This window comes from Schistocerca gregaria, chromosome 7 (genome assembly GCF_023897955.1).
Source record: "Schistocerca gregaria isolate iqSchGreg1 chromosome 7, iqSchGreg1.2, whole genome shotgun sequence".
In the NCBI taxonomy this organism is placed as follows: domain Eukaryota; kingdom Metazoa; phylum Arthropoda; class Insecta; order Orthoptera; family Acrididae; genus Schistocerca; species Schistocerca gregaria.
The window spans coordinates 139578756-139604438 of NC_064926.1; the positions used below are offsets into that span (position 1 = coordinate 139578756).

At 42.8% G+C, this 25683-nt stretch overlaps 1 protein-coding gene across 1 annotated transcript in view; it reads left to right on the forward strand.

The window, feature by feature from the left end:
- Positions 1-25683, forward strand: part of LOC126282333 (serine/arginine repetitive matrix protein 1-like) — a gene marked incomplete at its 5' end in the record, with an annotated part of 52573 nt that overhangs the window by 26436 nt on the left and 454 nt on the right. The window contains 3 exons of the mRNA XM_049981990.1: positions 3561-3684; positions 11482-11562; positions 11635-11805. Coding sequence (XP_049837947.1) covers positions 3561-3684; positions 11482-11562; positions 11635-11805 — 376 coding nt within the window. The remainder of the gene's footprint in view (positions 1-3560; positions 3685-11481; positions 11563-11634; positions 11806-25683) is intronic.

A 25683-nucleotide genomic window follows, 5' to 3' on the forward strand; every position in this document is an offset into this window, starting at 1 on the left:
ACAGGAGCCTCCTGCCTGCAGTCTGACTTTTTGTGTCCCGGTTTTGCACATCTTCCACATACTTGATCTTTGTCGCAACGCTTCCATGGCTGACCGAAGCCCCAACAGTTAAAACATTTTTGTACTGCAACAAAGTCGTTGATGTACAAAGATTCAAACTGAATAAAAATCCTTTCTTTTTGAAGCAGCAGTAATTTTACTCTTGGCGACAATATTGTTTTTACTGTCCTTTTGCCCTTTGGTCCTGTTTTAAATTTTATTTTAACCTCGTTACCGAAGGTGCAGTACTGAGGGACGACATGTTGAAACTCTCGCGTAATGTTAAAATTGGGTAAGTTGTAGTGAGCAAATAAAGGAAGTGGTCTAACGACGCCGACAGAAGTTAGATTCTGGTATTTACCTCAAAGCAGGAGAAGAAGAAGACGTGAGCTCTCTTTAAATATTGTACGATTCCATTATGTGCCTTGGAAAGGTGTCCGATCAAATGAACGCTATTTGTAGAAGGAATTCTTTTCATTGATTACATTGCTAAGAGTAAAGCACCAACTAGCGGATACTATGTAGTTCTTCAAAAGTGATTGGAAGATAGGATACTTGCGAAGGTGGTTGAATTGTAAGATAAAAATCATATTAGATCTGGTCAATATCTAGGACAGGTACTGAAACACCACATAGATTGTGTGATAACAGAACGCAGCATGTCATTCTCAATGGAGAGAAGTCTTCCGAAGTAAGAGTAATTTCAGGTGTGCCGCAGGGGAGTGTCGTAGGACCGTTGCTATTCACAATATATATAAACGACCTTGTGGATAACATGGGAAGTTCACTGAGGCTTTTTGCGGATGCTGCTGTAGTATATCGTGAGGTTGTAACAGTGGAAAATTGTACTGAAATGCAGGAGGATCTACAACGAATTGACGCATGGTGCAGGGAATGGCAATTGAATCTCAATGTAGGCATGTGTAATGTGCTGCGAATACATAAAAAGAAAGATACTTTATCATTTATCTACAATATAGCAGGTCAGCAACTGGAAGCAGTTAATTCCATAAATTATCTGGGAGTAGGCATTAGGAGTGATTTAAAATGGAATGACCATATAAAATTAATCGTCGGTAAAGCAGATACCAGACTGAGATTCATTGGAAGAATCCTAAGGACATGCAATCATAAAACAAAGGAAGTAGGTTACAGTACACTTGTTCGTCCTGCTTAAACACTGCTCACCAGTGTGGGATCCATACCAGATAAGGTTGATAGAGGAGATAGAGAAGATCCAACGGAGAGCAGCGCGCTTCGTTACAGGATCATTTAGTAATCGCGAAAGCGTTACGGAGATGATAGGTAAACTCCAGTGTAAGACTCTACAAGAGAGACGGTCAGTAGCTTGGTACGGGATTTTGTTGAAGTTTCAAGAAAATACCTTCACCGAGGAATCAAGCAGTATATTGATCCCTCCTACATATATCTCTCGAAGGGACCATGAAGATGAAATCAGAGAGATTAGAGCCCACACAGAGGCATACCGACAATCTTTCTTTCCACGAACAATACGAGACTGGAACAGAAAGGAGAACAGATAGAGGTACACAAAGTACCCTCCGCCACACACCGTCAGGTGGCTTGCGGAGTGTAGATGTAGATCTAGATGTAGATAGATGATACGGCCTGTATTACTATTCGAGAAAATTGCACCGAGGATTGAACCGTGTGGGCATTCTTGAGGTTTTTTTATAATATTTTGTGTCCCTGCTTGCCACTGAGCCACCCTTTCTTTGCAGTATTTGAGTAAGGTATTGTATAAGCCTTCCGAACAACGCTGCCCACTGGAGCTCGGCGAAGGCGCTGGCTGTCTATTACTATTACCACTGTTTATTTTTCTAGTGCGTCTTGTATTATTTTCAGCGTGCGGTTAACTGCACCATCTATTGGGCTTTTGGGTCTTAAGCCGTACTGATGCGAGCTAAGGCCGAAGAGTCTCCTATGTGACTAGTCGATCGCACAGGAGCCTGGCACTTCAGCCAAAGTGTTCAAGGGGCAGATGGGCCTGAAAGTGTTTGGGTGTGTTGGTTCCAGATCCTCCTATTTTTTTTAGTGATTACTACGTTTGCGGTTTTCCACTAGGCAGGGACCCTGCTTTGCAGCATTGCTTCATTCAGCAATTGTGTTAGAAAAGGGATGATGTCCGCAGCTCGTGGTCGTGCGGTAGCGTTCTCGCTTCCCACATCCGGGTTCCCGGGTTCGATTCCCGGCGGAGTCAGGGATTTTCTCTGCCTCGTGATGACTGGGTGTTGTGTGATGTCCTTAGGTTAGTTAGGTTTAAGTAGTTCTAAGTCCTAGAGGACTGTTGACCATAGATGTTGTCCCATACTGCTCAGAGCCATTTGAACCAAAAGGGATGATGTGTGCAACTGTATTTTTGAATGTTTCTAAATGTATGACATTTGGACCGGGAGTCTTATTTTTAATTGTTTAATTGTTAATGCTAACTCTGCTTGGGAAAATGGAACAGTAATGGGGCCATTTGTGTTAGACTGATCCATTTACCTTCGTAATCTGTATGATGTTACTGGTCATTAGTCTTTTCGTCATCAGAGAAAGGCTTGTTCAGCAAGTACTCTGCTGAACATCGCCAGACCCTTTTCACAGTGCCTTCCGTGCGCTTAGTAGTCGACTGTGCTGTTGAATGATCTCTCCCCCCTCCCCCATAGATATTATTTAGTAGCTCAGTTTTGACAAAATTGTCCCAGTGATTCCGTCTGATCTTGTGTAGTTCATTTTTATATTTTTGCGTTGCATCACGATATAGTTACAGTCTTGCTTCCCTCTCTTGTCCGGTTTTGGTTTTTGATATTGTTTCCTTTTAGTTGTAGCGTCTTCCCTTAATATTGTTAACTCAGTGTAACTGGAGATTTTTTGTTTGGATTTACGGTTGGTCTTTGCCGTAGGTAAGTGATGTGCTTTTTGAAGTAGATCCGTCAGATGTGTGCTTTATACTTGTCGGTTGTCAATGCACTCCGAACACGCCTGGGATTTTTAAGCTCCTGCGGGAATTAATGAGGACACTTGCTGAGGCCTCTCTTTCGCATGCGGTTGGGCATATTGTAGTGGTTTGTCCTGTAGAGCATATCTTCAGTTCGGATCCTCAAGGAGTCTGTTACAAGGTGTTCACGTACTCATTCGTAATAAGTAGTATCGGAGAAACCGTTGGTTTCTGTACCTATGTTTACTAGGATTATTTGCTCGTTTCATTGTCCTCTACTCACCCGTTTAGATGCTACATATAATAGTGTAACGCCCTGTATATCAGACGTAAGACCTCTCATAACATGCCGTTATATGTAAGAGTTAACAGGGTAAAAGAGTTACTAGATAAACAAATTTTTGAATTACTTTTTTAGTACATTACCCAATGAGTAAGCAGTGGTTTAGTGTTACTATAACTGTAGTCGTATAGTATACTTTGCGTGTTACACCCGTTCGCTGCAAAATGAGTATCTCTACTGGCAGAGCTACGTACCGCACGATTGCCTGATCGAGTTGGTGTGTTGTTGGTTCAGGTACCCGCCGTTGTACCCGCTGGCGCCACCGCAGCATCACCACGCTCCGCCGCCGCCATACGGAATCGATCCTCTGCACTTCTTCATCGACCTGCGCGTCTCCGGACACATATGGGACAGAAAGGTATGGTTCACTTTTGTCTTTTTTTTTATTCTGCCTCGTAAAGCGCGAAGGCTTCTTCCAAGTGCTCGTGGTGATTCGCAGTTGCGTATTGGTATCACTTCTACATACACATACAATTCGCTGCAAAAAAATAAATAACTAATAAGGAAATAACGGAATTCTTTAGCCTCTGACGGTCATCTCCACACCAGCAGACATCCTCAAAACTCTTTCTTCAGAATCGTCGGTGCGCCTGGTGAGCCAGGGGCATAAACTATCTATGGACCTGGCCAACAATGACTCTTCCCCAACCACATTTCAGTAGAAGAGGTTAAATTTTTACATGCACAAACTTTTAAATTTCGCAGGCAACTTTAAAGAAGCATTAACACGAAATATCTCAAAAATGGCAAGGAATTCTTTAAATAACAACACGAATTTATCACACTATACTTTCCAGTCACTTACTTGCGAGCCTGATCACCTGGACGGTCTTACGACCTGACCATTAACAAGAAGTGTACACTTTCGTCTTTTAACCTGCCCGTGCTTGCCAGTTAGCCAGCCAGCACGCTGGCTGCCGCTCGTCATCAGCAGAACGGGCGGCCCGCTTTACTTCCATCGAAGCCAAGCTGCGCCGAACCGAAGCAGACTAAAGGAATCGTGAAACTTTGAACATAGCTGCTAATATAAAGGAGTCGTACTTGCCCGCTGTCTTCCCGCTGTGCGACGCTACGTATAAGTTTATTCTGTGCAATTTCACTGTAACGTTTTTAACGGGGTTTAGAAATTGGTGAAAATAAACGTGTATCACAAGACGAGGCTCAATGAAATATATACTTCTTTTTCGTCATTCTAGGCCATGGGATTTCACTTGTTCTTTTTTCATTTTCTGCGTATTTCAGGCTTACTTATTGCGATATGCATGGCTTTCTCTGCAACTTCACCCTCTTTCGACTAGTGCCGGCTATTCTCACTTCGAACCATTATGTCACCTCTCATACATGTTCCTGTAGTAAGAGAACCTTTTTGCATCTAGAACCTGAAGATATCTACTATACTGCAACGCCAACTAAAGTAACGTTTTGGAAGTCTAGTTTATGTAATCGTAGTGTGTTCCAGCCAGACACGACCCCCGTTATACAAATTCTAATTACTTTTTCCAAAATGCGATTGCGGATTCATTGAATTCAAAATAATTCATACTAAATTCCGAAAATGCATTTAGAAAAACACTAAGTTAATGTGGAACTACATTTCTGAAAGAATAAATTTTTCTTTCACACTAAGCTTTTTCCCTACTACCTTTCATATCACTAGAACGCGGTTTTTAATGTACACTGAGCCATTTTTTTCCTATTTCCATCAATATTTGCGCTAAATTTGGAAAGCCGGTTTACTGATAAATGACCTGAAGTCCTTAGTATTCAATTGCACACACTTGTCAGCCAGTAAGTCCTTGCCGGCCGCGGTGGTCTAGCGGTTCTAGGCGCTTCAGTCCGGAGCCGCGCGACTGCTACGGTCGCAGGTTCGAATCCTGCCTCGGGCATGGATGTGTGTGATGTCCTTAGGTTAGTTAGGTTAAAGTAGTTCTAAGTTCTAGGGGACTGATGACCACAGATGTTAAGTCCCATAGTGCTCAGAGCCATTTCAACCACAAAGTCCTTGTCCTCTTTCAAAATATTTATGGAATGATGAAAATGCTTGTCCAATTCAGAAACATGTCCTAAATAATCGAGGTTCCCGAGTGAATGCTTAGTAACTTTTCATGCAGTTTGCGTTGTGAGACTTTACTTGAGCTGCCTCATAAACACACGAAATCTTTTCTCTTGTTGTGTTATGTGATTGGTATACAGAGTGATTTTTTTACACAGTGTACAAATTCTAGGGATCTACCGGTGAGAGGATACGAATAAAAAAGGCCTAATGAACTTATGTCCAAAAATACATAGCTTCCATGCTAGAGATCATTTATTCAATCATACATTGTTACAGAGACTAATAAGCGCTGCACCATGCACTCACAGTTACAGTATGCAACAGTTTGCATGGTTTCCTCCTAGAGGGTGGTACCGTTCCTCATGCACTTAGCGCCCTCTCTTGCCATAGTAATTGGTAATATTATGTCCGATTCACTTCTCTCGCTGACTCAGTTTTTAGTGAATGTGGTACAGCGCTGTACACAAAGGTTCCGTATTCGAATCGAGAGCTTCACGTACGGAAAGGCAAATGGCAAATGGCAACGGGCGGCGTGCATCAATGTTTGAGACGTATCCCTGCCGACAACAACCACGGCATTCAATGTTTGCAACAATTCGCCGCCGTGTGTCTCGGACAGTGTCGTATGAGGAAGCAGGAAATCATGAACGACGTACCCGAAATCTTTGGAGACCAATTTGGAGGAAAATGTGATTAACACTGTGGAAGGCGATCGCGGTGTCAGTACCACGCCGTTGGCCCGTCAGTACAGGATAAGCCAGACGACCGTGTGGAACATTATCATCCTTACAGCGTGTGCAGGGCCTACTAACGACATACTTTCCACATCGGAAGCAATTTTGTCAATGGCTTCTTCACCAGGCAAACACGATTCCGGGATTTGTGTCAACCATCCTATTCACATATGAGGCCACCTTTACGCGAAGTGGTATCTTTGTCTTTCATAGCAGTCATCTGAGGAGTAGTACGCAGAACCCCCATGGTACAGTGACAGCGAATCATGAGCGTCGGTGCAGCTAGAATATGTGGGTCGATAATTGACGGCCGTATTTTGGCACCAGTCTTCTTTCCACGTCGCCTAACAGCCCGGAACTATCGGCGTTTCTTGCGGGAGACTTTACATCCCCTGCAGAGTGCCATTGACGATTCGAAGGGTTTTGTGGCTGCTACATGATGATGCTCCAGCCCGCTTCGTCGTTAACGTCAGGACGCATTCCAATCGTCTCTTCCCTGGTAGATGGATCGGACGAGGGGGTCCAGCTGCATAGCCTGCTCATTCACTGGATCTCAAAACCGTGCAATTTCTGGTTTTGGGGTCATCGCAAGAGTATCATGTATGCCGAGTCCCTTCCATATATGGAGACACTGGAGCAGCGTATTTATGCTGCCTTTGTCACTGTCTGGATGCAGCCTGGCCAATTTTAACCTGTGAGACTACGGCGCGTACACCCTTGCATTGAGGTGCATGGAAACCATTTTCATCACATACTGTAACTATGGCTGCATGGTACAGCGCGTATTAGACCACAGTCTCTGTAACACTGTATGATTGAATAGATGCTCACTACCATGGAAACAATTTATTTCCGGAGATAAGTTCATTAGACTATTGTTCGCTATTCTCTCGTCGATCAGTCCCTATATACACGGTGGAAAAAATCATCCTGCATATTTTAAATTCTCTTCAATATCCTTTGAGTTTGGTTCGTTCATTTTGCTGCTCCAACCGTTATGATGAATGATCTGCAGTGAAACTACCTAAGAGAACATATATCTGGCTAATAACGTGAACTGATAGGGCAACCTGCTGTCAGGTGCAGCAGGCTGGACGGGTCCCGAGAAGGTTGCGGAAACCCAAGCAGGCCTGCCTGTGCTTCAGTACACATGTACTCTGGTGTCTGCGTTGTGGCAATTTGAGCAGCTTTAATGGCTGCGCCGGTGATGGGGGCATGCAGGCTGAAGGATAATTTATACATCTCTGCTATTGACAAGCTAGCCACGCCAAGCCGACAGAGTCTGAGGCTGGCCGTATCTTATATCAACAACAAATCCGACGTGGTTCGTAAGTCCTCAGTAGAACGAACAACACCTGAACACAGGTGATAAGGTGGTCACGTTTAAAGGAAACAATCTCACTCTCGTTTACACGCACACAAGCCATAATGTTCAGACCTGTGTTCACGTTCTTACTGCTAAGCGAAATAGTGATAACGGTGAATGCACTCTTCGACTTTGTGCTCTGCAAATTCAGATGTTGTTAAAGTTGTGAGACTTTGTTATTATTATAGTTCTTTCATTAATTATTTGACGCTTCACGTTCTCAAATCTTCGGATGAACGAAATTTCTTGGATTTTATACGAAAGTGATGTAGTGAGTAGTAATGTAAACAAATTACTATGATAATATTAAAACATTAAAACAATTATTATTATTAATATTGTAGATATTATTAGCAAGAACAGAACGGGAGAACGCAAGTATATTAGTCGTGGCTGGGGGGGGGGGGGGGGGGGAGGGAGCGGGGAATAGACAGTGACAAACTGAAACCCTTATCAGCAGGGTTCCATACCCCATCACGTCGTCTTGACCCGATTTTAGTTGTCAAGAAAACGCTTTGCAAGATGGTGGTGGCTCCATAATGGCGAGGGTTGTTTATACGTGGAATGGACTGTTTCCTCTGAATTTTCGGCTACTTTGGAGACCATTTGCAGCCATTCACGGACGCCATGTTTCAAACCTAAGACCGGGCCGCTATTGTACGCGATTGGTTTAAAGAAGTTTCTGGACAGTTCGAACAAATTATTCGGCCACCCAGACCGCCCAACTTGAATCCCATGCAATATTTGTGGAACATTCTCGAGAGGTCAGTTAGTACACAACATCCTGCACCGGTAATACTTGCGCTGTTATGTACAGCTATACACGTAGCGTGGCTCAGTATTTCTGCAGGGGACTTTCAGTGACTTGTCGAGGCTATACCATCTTGAGTTGCTGCTCTACGCCTAGCAAAAGGAGATCAGACACGGTATTAGAAGGTATCCCGTGACGTTTTTACCTCAGTGTGGTATAGAGCCTCACATAGTTTTTTTAAGTGCACAATTTTACATTTCTGTATGCTCAAAGCAAGTTGCCAGTATTCCCAAGAGTTTGAACTCTTATCAAAATCTAGAGATTATTTGTCCATCTTTTTTCGAGAGTACTTCATTCTCTGTATCACTAAACGGATAAAACGGTCACACAGTCCCAGTAACAGGTTGTCTCTCTAATGTTTTCCAGGGGCAAGGAAACTGAGTTTTAGTAATTCACGTAAAATTAAGCGAGTTTAAAAATGTAATATGCTGCAATAATCTACTCAGTAAGAGCTATTATCTTACGTTGAATGTTTAACATAATAAGTGAAGTATTAAATTAAAAACTGTGTATATGTCTTGAGGCAGCGCATTATCCTAGCTATATTCATCCAATACATTAGAATGACATCAAGTAGCTAATTCCAACACACCACAGAATTTCAAACCTTTTCGAGACTTTCTCTCGCCGATAGACCCTACAGAAAAAAATGGTTCAAATGGCTCTGAGCACAATGGGACTCAACTTCTGAGGTCATTAGTCCCCTAGAACTTAGAACTAGTTAAACCTAACTAACCTAAGGACATCACACACATCCATGCCCGACGCAGGATTCGAACCTGCGACCGTAGCAGTCGCGCGGTTCCGGACTGAGCGCCTAGAACCGCTAGACCACCGCGGCCGGCAGACCCTACAGCACCATAACAGAAAAGTTTATCTCTTACTACATTTTCATTGTTCATGCAGCAGGTAAGGCGTTTTAATTCTTTACTTTTTCACTACCGTCTGTATTCGCAACACATTTTGCAGACAGTACCTCTACATTCTAAATATTAACTCATTTGTAAAGTAAGACGTTCACTTATGAATAGGAGTCCAATTTCTTAAAGAGTCAGGGGTGGGTGGCGATGATATACATATCGCTCGGTCTCAGGTCGATACACAAACAGAGCATAGGTTGCATGATTCGCAGACGACGTACACCGCTTATTTCCCTTATGTTAACTGACGACTGCAACGAAAGAAGGATAGCCTAGCCATAACGTTAATATTAAAAATGCCAGATCAAGTAAACAGCACAGCCTGTATGGCGGGGAAATGTCTTTTAACAGCTGAAGAAAGAAAGTTAGTTTAGTTAAGCTCACAGGACAAAAACCAGCTTCTCGAAGACCTCTGTCCCTGAATAAAGACATTTTGATACATACCGTGGTCTCCAACTGAAAAGTATTAAATTGCTAGACCGATATTCAGGCATATATCCCATCATCAGTTGTATCAGGTCCAGAGGACATAGAGGTAAATGTATACATAAGAAATTTTTTATTCATTATACTTGAAATGTAAGATTCTTTACACAACGTGTTTTTGGTTGACATGTGTGTCAAGTATGAAATCTTTATAATTGATGTGGAACCAGAAGACGTAGAACCCTGTGGATATTTAAAATGCATTTATAACCAAGTCTATGTAATCACCATAAGGTCCATTAAATTAAAAACCAGCTCTGTGTCTCGATCACAGTTTAATACCACAGGATACAGAGACTGTTTTTTTCTGCACAAAGTAGGAGTGGAAATTTGACCCATTATAGAGTTGTGGTCCTTTTCAGTGAATTAACAGACGAGATCGTAATAGGGAATGAATGGGAGTCGATCATGTTTGAGCGAAAGAGAGAAACAAAGAGAGAGCGAGAGAGAATGAGAGAGGGAGAGAGAGACAGAGAGACAGAGAGAGAGAGAGAGAGAGAGAGAGAGAGAGAGAGAGAGAATTTAGTACAGAACATGAATGACATAGTAAATGGTAGCATAACCATTAGTATTTGAAGCTTTGGCAGGGAAAGAAACAAATATGAATGTATGAAAGAGAAACTGGGAGCCGAAGATATTTCTTTGTTTGTTTGTTTTGCACATAATTAGATTCGCACATCGTTCAGTAATAGTTCATTGTGCATTTTATATCATTATAAAACATAAATTGCATTTTATAAATAATAAAAATTTGTCACTCGCGTAATTTCTGCACTTTTGTGTAATCAAATCAATTACTCGTGATGCGAGCGCAGTTTACATGCGCAAACATAAATAAATCTATATTTTGTACTCAATAGAACACTCTCCATTTTGAGCAAAGGTAAGTGTTTCCTGTTTCTCATTACTGATAGTGCAAAATTTGTTTATGACTAACAGTAACATGTTTTATATAAACTCGAAGAAGAATTGTAGTGGTGTTTGATATGTTTCTATGACAATGAAGTCTGCTTGGGTTATCAGCCGAGTCAAGGCATCGTTGTGCGACCACGTTTCAACAAGTTTCCTACATGTCGCCTTCAGTCGAAGATGTCCTCTTCGCCTGAAGATGACAAGTAGGAAACTTGTTGAAACGTTGTAGCAGAAAGATGCCTTGACTTGGCTTATAACCCAAGAAGACTTCATCATCAAGCTCGGCCGAGAAAGTCTAAATTCTATGTTTCTATTTTGCATTTTTTTATTTTATCTTTTTCTCGAGGAAATTGCGTCATATAGCGCCACATGTTAAAATCTATACCGTTTTTTATGTTTACTACAACGTCCCTCCTTTTCACATTACAAATTAACAGTTTTCCTAAAAGAATATGAATGAAATTTTGACAATTTCAATTTTGCCATAAATAACTTTTAAATGAGAGACAGGAGGATAAGCACGTAGAATAAAAATGTTCTGTACGTTGACCCTTGACATTTTCTTACTTTCTGGGAGGTTCACTGATTCCGATATTTACAGGGATTTCGTTAAGACACTGATTACCCATACGAAAAGAGCGATGTAAATAACGTAACGCCTAGTAGGTATGCAACACACCTTACGTACCAGTAACGCTCTTCACTGACCGAGCTGCTAGGAAATGTACCGTAGTGTACGTTTACTTACGATGGTCTACGGTAGTTTTACAGCTGTAAGAGAGAACGCTGTGTTGGTGCCGGTTGTATGTTCAGCTGCGAGACGGCGTGAGGTGAGCGGGCGCTGACGGTGGTGGTGGTGGTGGTGCGCAGGCAGGCGGCCAGGGCTCTGCCGGCGCCAAGGAGGAAGCGCTGTGCGGCGGCGGCGACGACAAGGCGGCGGGCGTGGCGTCGGCCGCGGCGGGGGCGGGCGCGGGGGCGGCGGCGGGGGCGGTGCCGGGCGCCGGCGCGCTGGGGGCGGCGCAGCAGCGGCCCGCCTCCGTGGGGCTGGTCAAGCACACAAAGCACTGCTCGGCCTTCAGCGTGCCGCAGCCGCAGCCGCAGGCCCAGCTGCAGAGGGCGTCGCCGCCCTGCCCCGCCAGGCACTCGCGGCGAGGGCCCCACTACCTGCTGCACAACCTGGCGCGCATCTACAAGGTGTGTGCCGCCCCGCTCTCACTTGCTGCAATAACGCACCAAACTAGGTCACAAACCACTGCCTGCTGTATTTACGCACGATATCTTCCGGGAGATGTGGCTGAATAGGCGGATTTCGTCTTCCCAGGTTTGCGAAAGGCTTTTGACACTACACTACCCTGTCGACCAATAACCAAACTGACAACGTGTGAAGCATCGTCACAGGTATGCGACTGGCTCCACAAATGGTTTATATATTTCCGGATTTGCAGCCGAATCATCGCTTTTCTTACCCCATATTTGGCCAAATGCCCTAGTTGTCTTCTATACAGCGACTACCCTCGAGTATGCCCGCCCAGTTGGCCGTGCGGTCCAACCCACGGCTTTCCTGGCGGGAGGGAGCGCCTGGTCCCCGGCACGAATCCGCCGGGCGGATTAGTGTCGAGGTCCGGTTAACCGTTCAGTCTGTGGATGGTTTTTAGGCGGTTTTCCATCTTCCTCGCCGAATGCGGGCTGGTTCCCCTTATTCCGCCTCAGTTACCCTATGTCGGCGATTGCTGCGAAAACAAGTTCTCCACGTACGCGTACACCACCATTACTTTACCACGCAAACATAGGGGTTACACTCGTCTGGTGTGAGGCGTTCCCTGCGGGGTCCACTGGGGGCCGAACCGCACAATAACCCTGGGTACGGTGTGGGGCGGCGAAGCGGTGAAGTGGACCGCGGTAGTCGTCGTGGGGTTGTGGACCACAGCGGCTGCAGCGGGGACGGAGCCTCTCCGTCGTTTCTAGGTTGCCTGTTAACACACAATACTATACAATACCCTAGATTTTACTAAGAGAGCCTTAGGGGCTACATAAATCTTCTTCTTCATTACATGCATTAGTTAGCTGCTGCGGTACTCCATCTCACCTACGGCCTTACGTTCTTCTTCCAGTGTATTTAACAGGGACATATAATTACAGAGACACACTGGTGTAGAAAATAAAATGAGACTTTGACTACACTGAAGCGCCAAAGAAACTGGTATAGGCATAGGTTTCCAGATACAGATATACATAAACAGACATAATACGGCGCCTATATAAGACAACAAGTGCCTGGCACAGTTATTAGATCGGTCGCTGCTGCTACAAGATTTAAGTGAATCTGAACGTGGTGCGATGGAACACAGCATCTCCGAGGTAGCGATGAAGTGGGGATTTTCCCGTACGACCATTTCACGAGTCTACCGCGAGTATCTGGAATCTGGTAAATCATCAAAATTCTGATATCACTGTGGCTGGAAAAAGATCCTGCAAGAACGGGACCAGCGACGACTGAGGAGAATCGTTCAACGTCACGAAATGCAACTCTTCCGCACATTGCTTCAGATTTCAATGCTGGGCCATCAGCAAGTGTCAGCGTGCGAAGCATTGATACTAGCTTTCGGAGTCGAAGGCCCAATCGTGTACCTTTGATGACTGCACGACAGGAAGTTTTACACCTCGCCTGGACCCGTCAACACCGGCATTGGATTGTTGATGACTGGAAACATGTTGCCTGGTCGGAAGAGTCTCGTTTCAAATTGTATCGAGCGGATGGACGTTTACGGGTATGGAGACAACCTCATGAATCCGTGGATCCTGCAAGACTGTTGAAGCTGGTGGAGGCCTCTGTAATGGTGTGAGGTGTGTGCAGTTGGTGCGATATGGGACCCCTGATACTATATACGACACTGACGGGTGACACGTACGTAAGCATCCTGTCTGACCACGTGCATCCATTCATCCATTGTACATTACTACGTACTTGAGCAATTCCAGACGGACAATTCGACGCCCCACACGTCGAGTCTTGCTGCAGAGTGGCTCCAGGAACACTCTTCTGAGTTTAAACACTTCCGCTGGTCACCAAATTCCCAGACAGAGCATTGTTGAGCACATCTGGCATGCCATGCAACTTGCTGTTCAGAAGAGATCTCCACCGCCTCGTGCTCGTACTGATTTCCAGCACTTCTTCAGACATTATACAAGTCCATACCACGTCGTGTTGCAGCAATTCTGCGTGATCGCGGGGAGCCTACACGACATTAGGCAGGGGTACCAGTTTCTTTGGCTCCAGTGTAGTTCTCAAAACAGTCCCCACCAACATTAATGCACTTGAGCTATCGATGAACTACTTTTTTTTTATACCTGATGCAGAGACGTCATCTCTTATTGTTCGAGCCATTTTCCACAACTTTTAAGACTTTCTCTCTGTTGCCGAACTTTATTTTGCTGAATGCCGCCTTAAGTGGACCACACAAATGAAAATTCAAATGAGCCTAGTCTGGACTGAAGGGAAGATAAGGCGGTATCTTCGTATCTTCCAACCCATTTTTGAATGGTTTCTTTGGCCAGCTGGGCAATGGAGAGCGAAACTGTCGTGTAGCAATATCACGCTTTTTTCTTTGAGATCCGGGACGTTTTTCTCTCACTGCTGGCTGTACGTTTCTATATGTTGAACTATAATACGTCGGTATCCACGAATAATGTCGCCAGTGCGGATTTGAAATTGAGTTGACACTATAGCCGACCGGCTAGGAAGTTGCTCATCAGTCATTGAGATTCGACAGATTTTGAACTGGTTTACCAACTTTTAAAAATTTAGCAGTTCGTAATACTTTCACCGTACTGCAAAATATTTCGACAAAAGATTTAAGCAGGTTTTTCACCTTCTTAAATCAAATGTGGAAACATCAGGTGGACACAACAAGGTTAAATGCAGTATTGAGGTTATAAGGGAAATCAGTTTTGTTCGTCAACTGTTCACCGCTCATCCCAGTAATCCCAACCCAATTTCATAAAAGTACAAACTGCTCTTACTAAGTGTTTCATCTCTACATATATTTGCGTCCTCAATTATTCAATGGTCCTCGTCTAAATGGACACCTTCACCAGAAATCTTTCGCCACCCATAAAGTCTACATGTTCCTTCCATTTTCTTATGTTTTCTTTTATATATCTTTTATATATTCATATATCTGTTATATATTCATATATCTTTTATATATTCATAAATCCTCCCTTTGATCACAATTTATTTTACGATTTTCTCTTGTACTTATTTCCACTTTTGGCAGAAACCTCAACCTCATTTATTGAATTTGCATTATATTTTCTTAGTGTCTTGTTGTCACACATGCTTCACTTCAGTAAGTAAGCGATTTTACTGCCATGCTTATGTAAAAGTTCAGCTGGATTCCTTTCCTGATTTTATTCTACAATTTTTTTCAGTGTTCCATATATGGAAGTACATACAGTACGACATTAAAGAATTTGAAGAGATGGAAGTTTTTCCAGCAGTAACACAGTGTATCATTCAGGGACTCAGGAAATGTACTAGCAGTACTCAGTCTTACTTCGAAAACAAGACAGATTACCGGGATACGACATGAGCAGGAAATCGATGTCTTTAACAGCCTCAAAAATGTAAAGTCGTCAGCTCGTTCCAGGCTGAATCTATAAATTCAACCAGTTTCCTTACCAGTATGTCAGCTTCATATTATTTCAAACTGTTTTTAATGGCCTTTCAAGACTACTTACAACCTTTAGCACCTAAATTCCTCCAAGCCTTGTTGTAGTTGAGGGGCAGTAGAGGCATTGCTTCAATGCCGTCAGTGAAACAAAGGTAGATCAGATACAATCCATTAACGCATACACCATATTCATTTTCCAGTTCAAGGATCTGAAAACATTCACCACGACCTCGAGAATAGGTTGTTTTTTAACGTGGAGCGCCACTGACTAGTTAGTCTTTAAATTCTAAATTCTTCGCTCTCCACATACGTCGAATCAATACCTTCTCTCTCTCTCTAGGACTTTAGGACTTTTAGCACAAATTTTTTGAAACAGAGTGAAATGTACTTTTTTTCAATATGTACGAATCCCCGACAAAGTGCTAATTGATAGTCATTGCTCCATTGTCAAATTCCGATCACCAGTGTGTCCACTGTGCTATATACACTTCTAAATCCAGCTTGTTCCCCTGTCTCACTTACATCCAATGATATGCGATTGCTAATAATTTTGGTGAATGTCTTGTAAGTTGCAGAGAGAAGATTGATGGTTCTGTAGTTTTTCGTTTATCTGTCTCCTTTCGTGTGAAAAGAGAAATTACAGCATTTTTCCAAATTTTTCCGCCCAGCACGGATGTTCTGTAGACAGCTTCCCAAGTTCTTGTTGTATTAGTTATTCCCCCTTTTCACAGTTTTAAATATTTCTGTTGAAGCACCATAATCTCTAGGTGACTTTCCTTTCATTTTCTGCCCGGTAACTTTATACACCCCATCGGCCTGCACATCCGGAATTTCGTTGTTTTCAGCATCAACGATTTGTGTTTCTGGTTCTCTTCTTAAACTACACAAAATTTAACGAAGGCCTCGCTTTTGTTAATTTTTCTGCCGTCTGTCGTTATAATCTATTATCTGTTGCCTCCCGAGTACAAGTTTGCGTTACGTCGTCTTTATGCAGTTATTGTTTTCGGTTATTTCCCATATCCAAGTTTCTACCTTCTCACATCTCCTACAAGCTGTTACGGATGAACGTTTAAAATCTCGCCGTACCCTTGTCGAGGAATGTTACACAAGTGTTTCTACAATGGAGACTTTGGCTCGCAAAAGTGGGGTAAAATCTGAAATGAGACACGTTAAAAATATTCTTGTTATTAGTGTTCTATTGCGAAACCGTCGAATGGTATTTACATATCAATGGCATGTTAGATGTATAGCCGTGTTCGGAGAATATTTATTATTTACACGATATACGACATAGAATTGCCAGAGCATGTGCTTTGATAAGTGCCGATATGATAAGGAATACCACTCAATCCACGATTAAAAGATTGCAGCGCTGCAGTGACACCAATGGTCATCACTTGGAACACCTTCTATAAATGGACGTTCATGCCACCTTTGTGACCTTCGGTGACCTTCAAAGACCTTACTGTTACACATGATTGGATTCGTCTCGATATCCGCTATCAGAAAATAAGTACTAAACTATAGCACCCCATTAAAAAAAATAAAAGCAAAGTTTACCTTCATATCTCAGAAGCGACCCCACCTAGCAACAAAAAACCAACGTCATATTATGGCCCTCGTTCTCCCATACAACTTTTGTCCCACAAACGTTTCAGCTCCTACCATACTTCCGGAGTTATTCTTGGTTGCAATAGTTAGTGACTCACCCGATTTCTTTAAAACTTCTCACTGTGCCTGTCAGCTGAGATGGCGATTAGTGCTGTGTGGGTGACGTACCGGTAGAAGTCGTTACCATCAGTTTCGACACTCTCTAGTTTCGAGATTTCAGTATATGGATTCCTATCTTCAGTTCCTCCCCTAATACTCTGCATCTGTATCTGCATGACTACTCTGCAGGTCACACCTAAATGCTTGTCAGAGAGTTCATAAGACCTTTTTCGTATTATTTCTCGACTGTTCCTCTCTTGAACGGCATGTAAGAAAAACAGTTAAATCTATCCGTGCGAGCTCTGATTTATATTATGACGATACTCTTCTCTGCTTATGTAGTGGGAGCCAGTAAAATAATTTCGCATTCAGAGGAGACACCTGGTGATTAAAATTTCGTGAAAAGATTTTAGCGCAACGATAAACGGCATTGTTTTAAAGATTATCGCAATAAATCGCGTATCGTATCCGTCACAGTCCCTCCGTATTTCGCCGTAATAGAAAACGAGCTCTCCTTCCATAAAGATGTCCTCCGCCGCGTCCCCTTCCACCGGAGGTTCGAGTCCTCCCTCGGGCGTGGGTGTGTGTGTGTGTTGCTCTTAGCATAAGTTAGTTTAAGTAGTGTGTAAGTCTAGGGACAGATGACCTCAGAAGTTTGGTCCGTTAGAAATTCACAAATATTTGAACATGTCCTCCGCCAGTCCTGTCTGGGAGGATCCCAAATTGTGCACTAATAGCCCAGAAGAGGTCGAACAAACGTAGTGTAGATGGTCTATTTACTAGATCCGTAGCATCTTCTAAGTGTTCAACTCAAACACTTTCTATACGATGGTTCCAATTTAATTCATTCATAATTGCAGCTCTTTTAGTACTCATGTGGAGGAGTTCTCAGTTTTTATTGCTTAGGGTCAATTGTCTCTTTCAGCACTAAACAGACATCGTGGCTAAATCATTTTGTAATTCATTGTGATCTTTTGACTTCTTTACTAGGCACTAAACGACAACATTATCTGGAAACAGTCAAACAGTACTGCTCATATTGTCTTCTAATTTGTCTCTTCAGTATCTCGGAGCCTTTCGGTAACATTTTGAAACACCATGTGTATACATCAGTTCTTCATGTTTTGACAATTGTGTTTACGGTATCCAAACGCCTGACATTCATTTACGAAAATAATCCTTTCGATATCAGCGAGTGCATTTAGGCTTGTTCCTCGCCGCTGTTCACACTTCTTGTTGAAGTTACTTCTGTGCGATCTTGACTTAAATTTATATTAGGAAGTTGCAGTGGGTTAGTGTGGATGCCCGTGAACGTCACTGAATGAGAAAACAGTCATGATAAGAAGCATGTGAAATTCAGTGCTGCAAATGTTCTATATTAAGATAGACGTCTAATTGAAAGTGTGTGGGGTATCACAAGTTCTTTCGGGAAAGAAAATGGTGTCTAGACTTTGCAAGAAGACTGAACCGAACAAATGCTCTTGTAGGACTTCAAAAATCTTTTCTATTATCGCCTGATTCTGTTCGAACTCTCCGCTTGATCTATGTACCACGGTTTCGAAGGCACAACAAGCACGATTCTATGTCCATTGTATTCGCCAGGTTCAGTAACTGCTATTATCTAGGTTACGCCATGAGGTACGTTACATGAGTGAACACGAAATTTATTGTAAATGTAAACATTACATTCTGAGATTTGCATTTACAAAATTCGAGCTTCATTCCGTCACGAATATTTCAACACGCAAAAGACCATTCGAATAATCACGTTCCATAACAAATTGTGGAACTATATGCAATACTATGCAAAACACCTAATTAGCCATCATTACTTTTCAGACATAGTCACATTCCTTCATACTAAGATTCTGAAAACAACTGCACAGGACATAATACTGTAAAGAGCTGCATCAAAAATTTATTTTGACTGAAGACTATTGTAGCTACATTGTTGTTTACTTAATAAATACTATACCTTGTTATCAGCGCTCTTTTGAACGGAAAGAATGGAAGCTAATAAATTTTAAGCTCACTCTTCTAACGATAATTTTGTAAGGTCTCTGAATACCATGCTCAATAAACAAAAGAAATTGTCATGAGTGTCAATAATAAAATGTTTCCTGTACAAAACCTACTATTATACCTGGCGTGAGTGGCCATGTATATGGAGTAAATCTTGCCACGTACATGAGCTTCTACCAGTACACACTTGAGCGAGTGGTCTGCTTGTTGTTCACATTAAATTCTGTGCTCTCCTGACGTTAAATAACAAAATCGTTGCGATCAGGTCATCTACAGAATCTTTTCATGTTTTTCACCATATCTGTCGTTTCCTTGCTGTGTGAGACAATTCTCAACATTGGTACACTTCTTCAGATCGTTCTCAAACTGTATGCAGGACACTCCACATAGAAAAATGTTCCTTGCAGGCATTTTTTTAATGTAGGAAATGATTTATTTGTAGACATTGCGTTGGGACTGGACGATTCATTCCGTGCTGAACGTAACAGAAAATGCAATATTGAAACTGGTTGCTAATGAAGTCTTCCGTGCTTATTAGAAAACGACCATGAAAATGTTATGCGATATTCTACTGAAGTAAGATAATAGAAAGTCGTCGTCACTACTTGCGCGTCATAATAAACTGTTTTCAGCATAACCTGGACACAATGTTTTGCTAACGCTACGGTTTAATAACCTTACAATTAGCAGTGGATGGCTATCGAAAAAAGCGCAGGTCACATTCCTCAAAGGAAAAATATTAAACTAAATAAAACCATTTTAAAAATAATCTCCAACCACCTCGAAAACACAGTGATACTAAGAGACACTGATAGTTTACACTAATCAGTGTACCGTTCCGAACAGCCAAGCGCGTTAAACCCACCGCGTCTGGGAGTGGGAGCTGTGTCAGCCGCGGTTTCACACTAGGCATAGCCAAACTGGATGTGGGTTTTTGGGGAGTTTCCCACATCCCACTAGCTGAATACCGTGTTGGTACCCTCGTTCCGTCCCAGACACGCGCTAAGCAAATATTAAGGAAAAATTTTATCACACTTATACATACAATTTACTGAACATGGAGACAGATGGGATGCACTGATTCCTTTCTGGGAAGCGAATAAGTGACTGATGATCTTGCTCGTTTAGTGCCCTTAAATCCCTGATCAGCAACAGCTAACCATCGTTTGGTTTCGAAACTCTAACAGCAGCAATATGAATTGTTGTTCACAAATGCCCAAACATGTTTCAGAACCTTTGTGTCATCCTTATTGATACCTTTATTCATTTCTGTGAAAGGTAAATTAAGTAATAACTACTATGGAATGGATATAAAAGCAGATTTGATATATGTTTTCATTATTATCTTTTTTAAATATGTTCTGTAGGGCTTTCTTTACGTTATTATGAAGCACGCTATCTATAGATACACTACTCGCCATTAAAATTGCTAAACCACGAAGATGACGTGCTACAGACGCAAACTTTAACTGACAAGAAGAAGATGCTGTGATATGCAAATGATTAGCTTTTCAGAGCATTCACACAAGGTTGGCGCCGGTGGTGACACCTACAACGTGCTGTCATGAGGAAACTTTCCAACCGATTTCTCATACACAGACATCAGTTGACCGGCGTTGCCTGGTGAAACGTTGTTGTGATACCTTGTGTCAGGATGGTCGGATTGTAGTCTATCGCGATGGCGGTTATTGTATCGCGACATCGCTCCTCGCGTTGGTCGAGATCCAATGACTGTTAGCAGAATATGGAACCGGTGGGTTCAGGAGGGTAATACAGAACGCCGTGCTGGATCCCAGCATCTCGATCCCTGAGTCAACAGATGGGTACGTTTGTAAGACAACAACCATCTGAACGAATAATTCGACGACGTTTGCAGCAGCATGGACTATCAGCTCGGAGACCATGGCTGCGGTTACCCTTGACGCTGCATCACAGACAGCAGTGCCTGCGATGGTGGACTCAACAACGAACCTGGTTGCACGAATGACAAAACGATATTTTTTCGGAGGAATCCAGGTTCTGTTTACAGCATCATGACTGTCGCATCTGTGTTTGGCGACATCGCGGTGAACGCACATTGGAGGCGTGTATTCGTCATCGCCATACTGGCGTATCACCCGGCGTGATGGTATGGGGTGCGATTGCATACACGTCTCGGTCTCCTCTCTTGTTAACCATTGACGGCACTTTTAACAGTGGACGTTACATTTCAGATGTGTTACGACCCTTGGATCTACCCTTCATTCGAACCCTCGAAGCCCTACATTTCAGCAGGATAATGCACGACCGCATGTTGCAGGTCCTATACAGGCCTTTGTGGATACAGAAAATGTTCGATTGCTGCCCTTGCCAGCACGTTTTCCAGATCTCTCACCAACTGAAAACGTCTGGTCAATGGTGGCCGAGCAACTGGCTCGTCACAATACGCCAGTCACTACTCTTGATGAATTGTGGCATCGTGTTGAACCTGCATGGACAGCTGTACCTGTACACGCCATCCAAGCTCTATTTGACTCAATGTCCAGGCGTATCACGCCCGTTATTACAAACAGAGGTTGTTGGTCTGGGTACTGATTTCTCAGGATTTATGCACCCAAATTGCGTGAAAATATAATCACATGTCATGCATTCTTGGTGTAGCAATTTATAGGCCAGTAGTGTAGATAGATAGATAGGAAGATATCCAGCGATCACATACCCTGCAGATCACGCGCTGCTTCCATAAACTGCCTCCATTAGGCTATCTATAACGAAATAATATTATTCTGAATTTCATTGGCAACTTGTAATCACATAAACATCCGCGGTTCGTGGTCTTACGGTAGCGTTCTCGCTTACCGCGCCCGGAGTCCCGGGTTCGATTCCCTGCGGGGTCAGGGATTTTCTCTGCCTAGAAATGAGTGGGTATTTTGTTTGTCTGTTATCCTCATTCACTCACAAATCGCCTTAGTGGCGTTAAAGAGCTTGTGGAGCGGCGGCCGAACCGCCCCGCGAAGGGTCTTCCGGCCACCAATGTCATACGCTCATTATTATTATCACATAAACTATAAAAAGTAATGTTTCACAATTATACTAGAATTGCTTCACTAACTGTATATGACAATAGAAAGGAATTACTGTTCGTACTCAAAAGGACGTACTATTCAAATTCCAGCTAGCTTGTAGACATACACAATTTTATATCATCTTTTTATCAATTTCTTAATTTCTAATTTCTCTTTCGATGTTCAGAACGATATAATATTTGCCAATCACGTTACAATATAAAGCAACAACTATTTTTCTGATCGAATGGAATGAATACAGAAGGGAGTGCGTAATAATCGGCTTATCATATGACAACAGCGTGTGAATGCAATGTTTACAGGGGGTGAAATGACTATTTCGACAATTAGCGAGTTTAGGGGTGTATGTAAATAATATTCGTCGCTTACTTCCTCAGTCTCTGGGCATGTTACTTCCTGCCAGTTGCTTCACGTTTCGGTGCAGAAGTTATATTTTAACACTGGAAACTTTATAAGCTAATTCTAACATTTAGCGGGTGGCGATTCAACTTGGAGCTTACAAGGAACTGAATACATATTCAATCGCCTTTAAATACACACAAAAGAAACTGTTCCTTGTGACTCTGAAATTAAAAATTTTAGCTGCGCAACGGTAAATCTCCTCTACTCTTGCTACAGTACCTGATATACCCTGAAGAGCCAAAGAAACTGGTACACCTGCGTGAAGGACCCACTCGAGGACGCAGAAGTGTCGCAGCACGACGTGGCGTGGACTCGACTAATGTCTGAAGTAGTGCTGGAGGGAACTGACAGCGTGAATGCTGCAGGTCTGCCCATAAATCCGTAAAGTACGAGAAGGTGGAGATTTCTTCTGAACAGCACTTCGCAAGGCATCCCTGATATGCTTAATAATTTTCATGCCTGTACTGTTTGGTGGGCAGCGGAAGTGTTTAACTCAGAAGAGTATTCCTGGAGCCACTCTGTAGTTATTTTGTGCGTATGGGTTGTCGAATTGTCCTACTGGAATTGCTCAACTCCGTCGGATTATACAATGGACTTGAATGGACGCAGGTGATCCGACAGGATGCTTACGTACGAGTCACCTGTCAGAGATTTATCTAGAAGTATTAGGGGTCCCATATCACTCCGACTACATACGCCCCACACCATTAAAGGGCTTCCACCAGCTTGAACAGTCTCCTACTGACTTGCAGCGTCCATGGATTCATGAGGTTGTCTCTATACCGGTACATATCCATCCGCTCAATGGAACTGGAAACGAGAGTAGTCCGACCAAGCAACATGTTTCCATTCATCAACAGTCCAATGTCTGTGTTGTGGCGCCCAGGCGAGGCGTAAAGCTTTGTGTCGTGCAGTCATCAAGGGTACGAGTGTTGGCCTTCGGCTTCGGAAGCCAATATCGATGATATTTCGCAGAATGGTCCTCACGTTGACACTTGCTCGTGGCCCAGCATTGAAATCTGCAGAAATTTACCGAAGGGTTGCATTCTGTGACGCTGAACGATTCTCTTCAGCCGTCGTTGGTCCTGTTCTTGTAGGATCTTTTTCCAGACGCAGCTATGTCGGAAATTTGATGTTTTACCTGATTCCTGATATTCACGGTACACTCGTGAAATGGTCTTACGGGAAAATCTCCACTTCATCCCTACCTCGGAGACACCGCGAGCCATCGCTCGTGCGCCGACTATAAGACCACGTTCAAACTCACTTAAATCTTGCTAACCTGCCATTACAGCAGTACTAACCAGACACTTGTCTTATAGAGGGTGATTCACGAAGACATGCACATATTTTAAAATGTTATTCTACAAGTAAAACTAAAGATAAAAGTTCATTTAAACATAGGTCCGCAAAAGTTTATTTACGGAGCCACGCCTAATAAAAGGTTTTACCTGAAATTTAACAACTTCTCTAATATGAAGCCATCGCAAAAGTGGACCAGGTTAAAGTAAAGGAGGATTTCCATTTGTTTCGTTGTTATTGATCTGGTGAAACTAATGAAACACATCCCAGACGGGTATTTGCAGTAGTTTTTCAGAACACCCAGACGAGCAAAGATTATTGTAGAAGTAAATTTGTTTAATTTCCATTAAAAATGTAGAAACATTTGTGTCATAGTTGGCAACCGTTAGTGAGTTGTTTCAGTCGTTTCCTAAGCTTGAAACGAGTTAATTTTCTTTATTGTTCAGTGAAAGAGCATAGTAACAACAGTGTACTTAAGTTCAAATGGCTCTGAACACTATGGGACTTAACATCTGAGGTCATCAGGCCCCTAGAACGTAGAACTACTAAAACCTAACTAACCTAAGGACATCACACACATCCATGCCCGTGGTAGGATTCGAACCTGCGACCGTAGCGGTCGCTCGGTTCCAGACACTAGCGCCTAGAACCGCTCGGCCACTCCGTGTACTTAATTGAAACCACGTAGTAACGTAGTTTGTAGATTATTTATGAAATAGGGATGCCTTTCAAATTTACGACAGAGGAATATGCCGATGTGGTATTTATTTATGACAAGTATGATGGTATTGCCACGGCTGTAGTTAACGAGTATCACGTACATTATCCAACTCGGAGGATTCCGCGTGCACGATCAATTAGCGATTATTTCAGATGTTACGGGAGACAGGTTCTCTACCTAGCGTTCACTGTTTCGTTTTTGCATCTTTTTTCATATTTCAGTAAAATTTCTTCTTGTTTTCTTGTTTGATCAGTGTTCCGTTTTTGACAGACTGTCACCTGCGTTATCTTACCTCGATATCTGAGAGAGGGCGCGAAGTTGAGTTTCCCTTGTAAGTCCTCTCTACAACCTCTAGAAATGTGCAGCACGAATTGTTAAACACCCTGTAGGTGACATGTGCGCATGCGGGCGAAGCCGCGGACAAAACGCTTGTCTCCAATACAGTGTCAAATAACGTCTGCAGTTGTTGGGTAGTTCTAGTAAAATACCGGGTGATGAAAAAGTCAGTATAAATTTGAAAACTGAATAAATCATGGAATAATGTAGATAGAGACGAACAAATTGATACACATGCTTGGAATGACATGGGGTTTTATTAGAACCAAAAAAATACAAAAATTCAAAAAATGTCCGACAGATGGCGCTTCATCTGATCAGAATAGCAATAATTAGCGTAACAAAGTAAGACAAAGCAAAGATGATGTTCTGTACAGGAAATACTCAATATGTCCACCATTATTCCTCAACAATAGCTGTAGTCGAGGAATAAAATTGTGAACAGCACTGTAAAGCATGTCCGGAGTTATGGTGAGGCATTGGTGACGGACGTCGACTTTCAGCATCCCTAGAGATGTCGGTCGATCACGATACACTTGCGACTTCAGGTAACCCCAAAGCACGGACTGAGGTCTGGGGACGTGGGAGGCCAAGCATGACTAAAGTGGCGGCTGAGCACACGATCATCACCAAACGAATCGCGCAAGAGATCTTTCACGCGTCTAACAATATGGGGTGGTTCTAATAAAACCCCATGTCATTCCAAGCATGTGTGTCAATTTTTACCTCTCTGTCTGCATTATTCCGTGGTTTATTAAGTTTTCAAATTTATACTGACTTTTTGATCACCCGGTACGTCGTAGTGTGGGAGCGTGATTCACAGAGGACCCGCGCTGTTGCA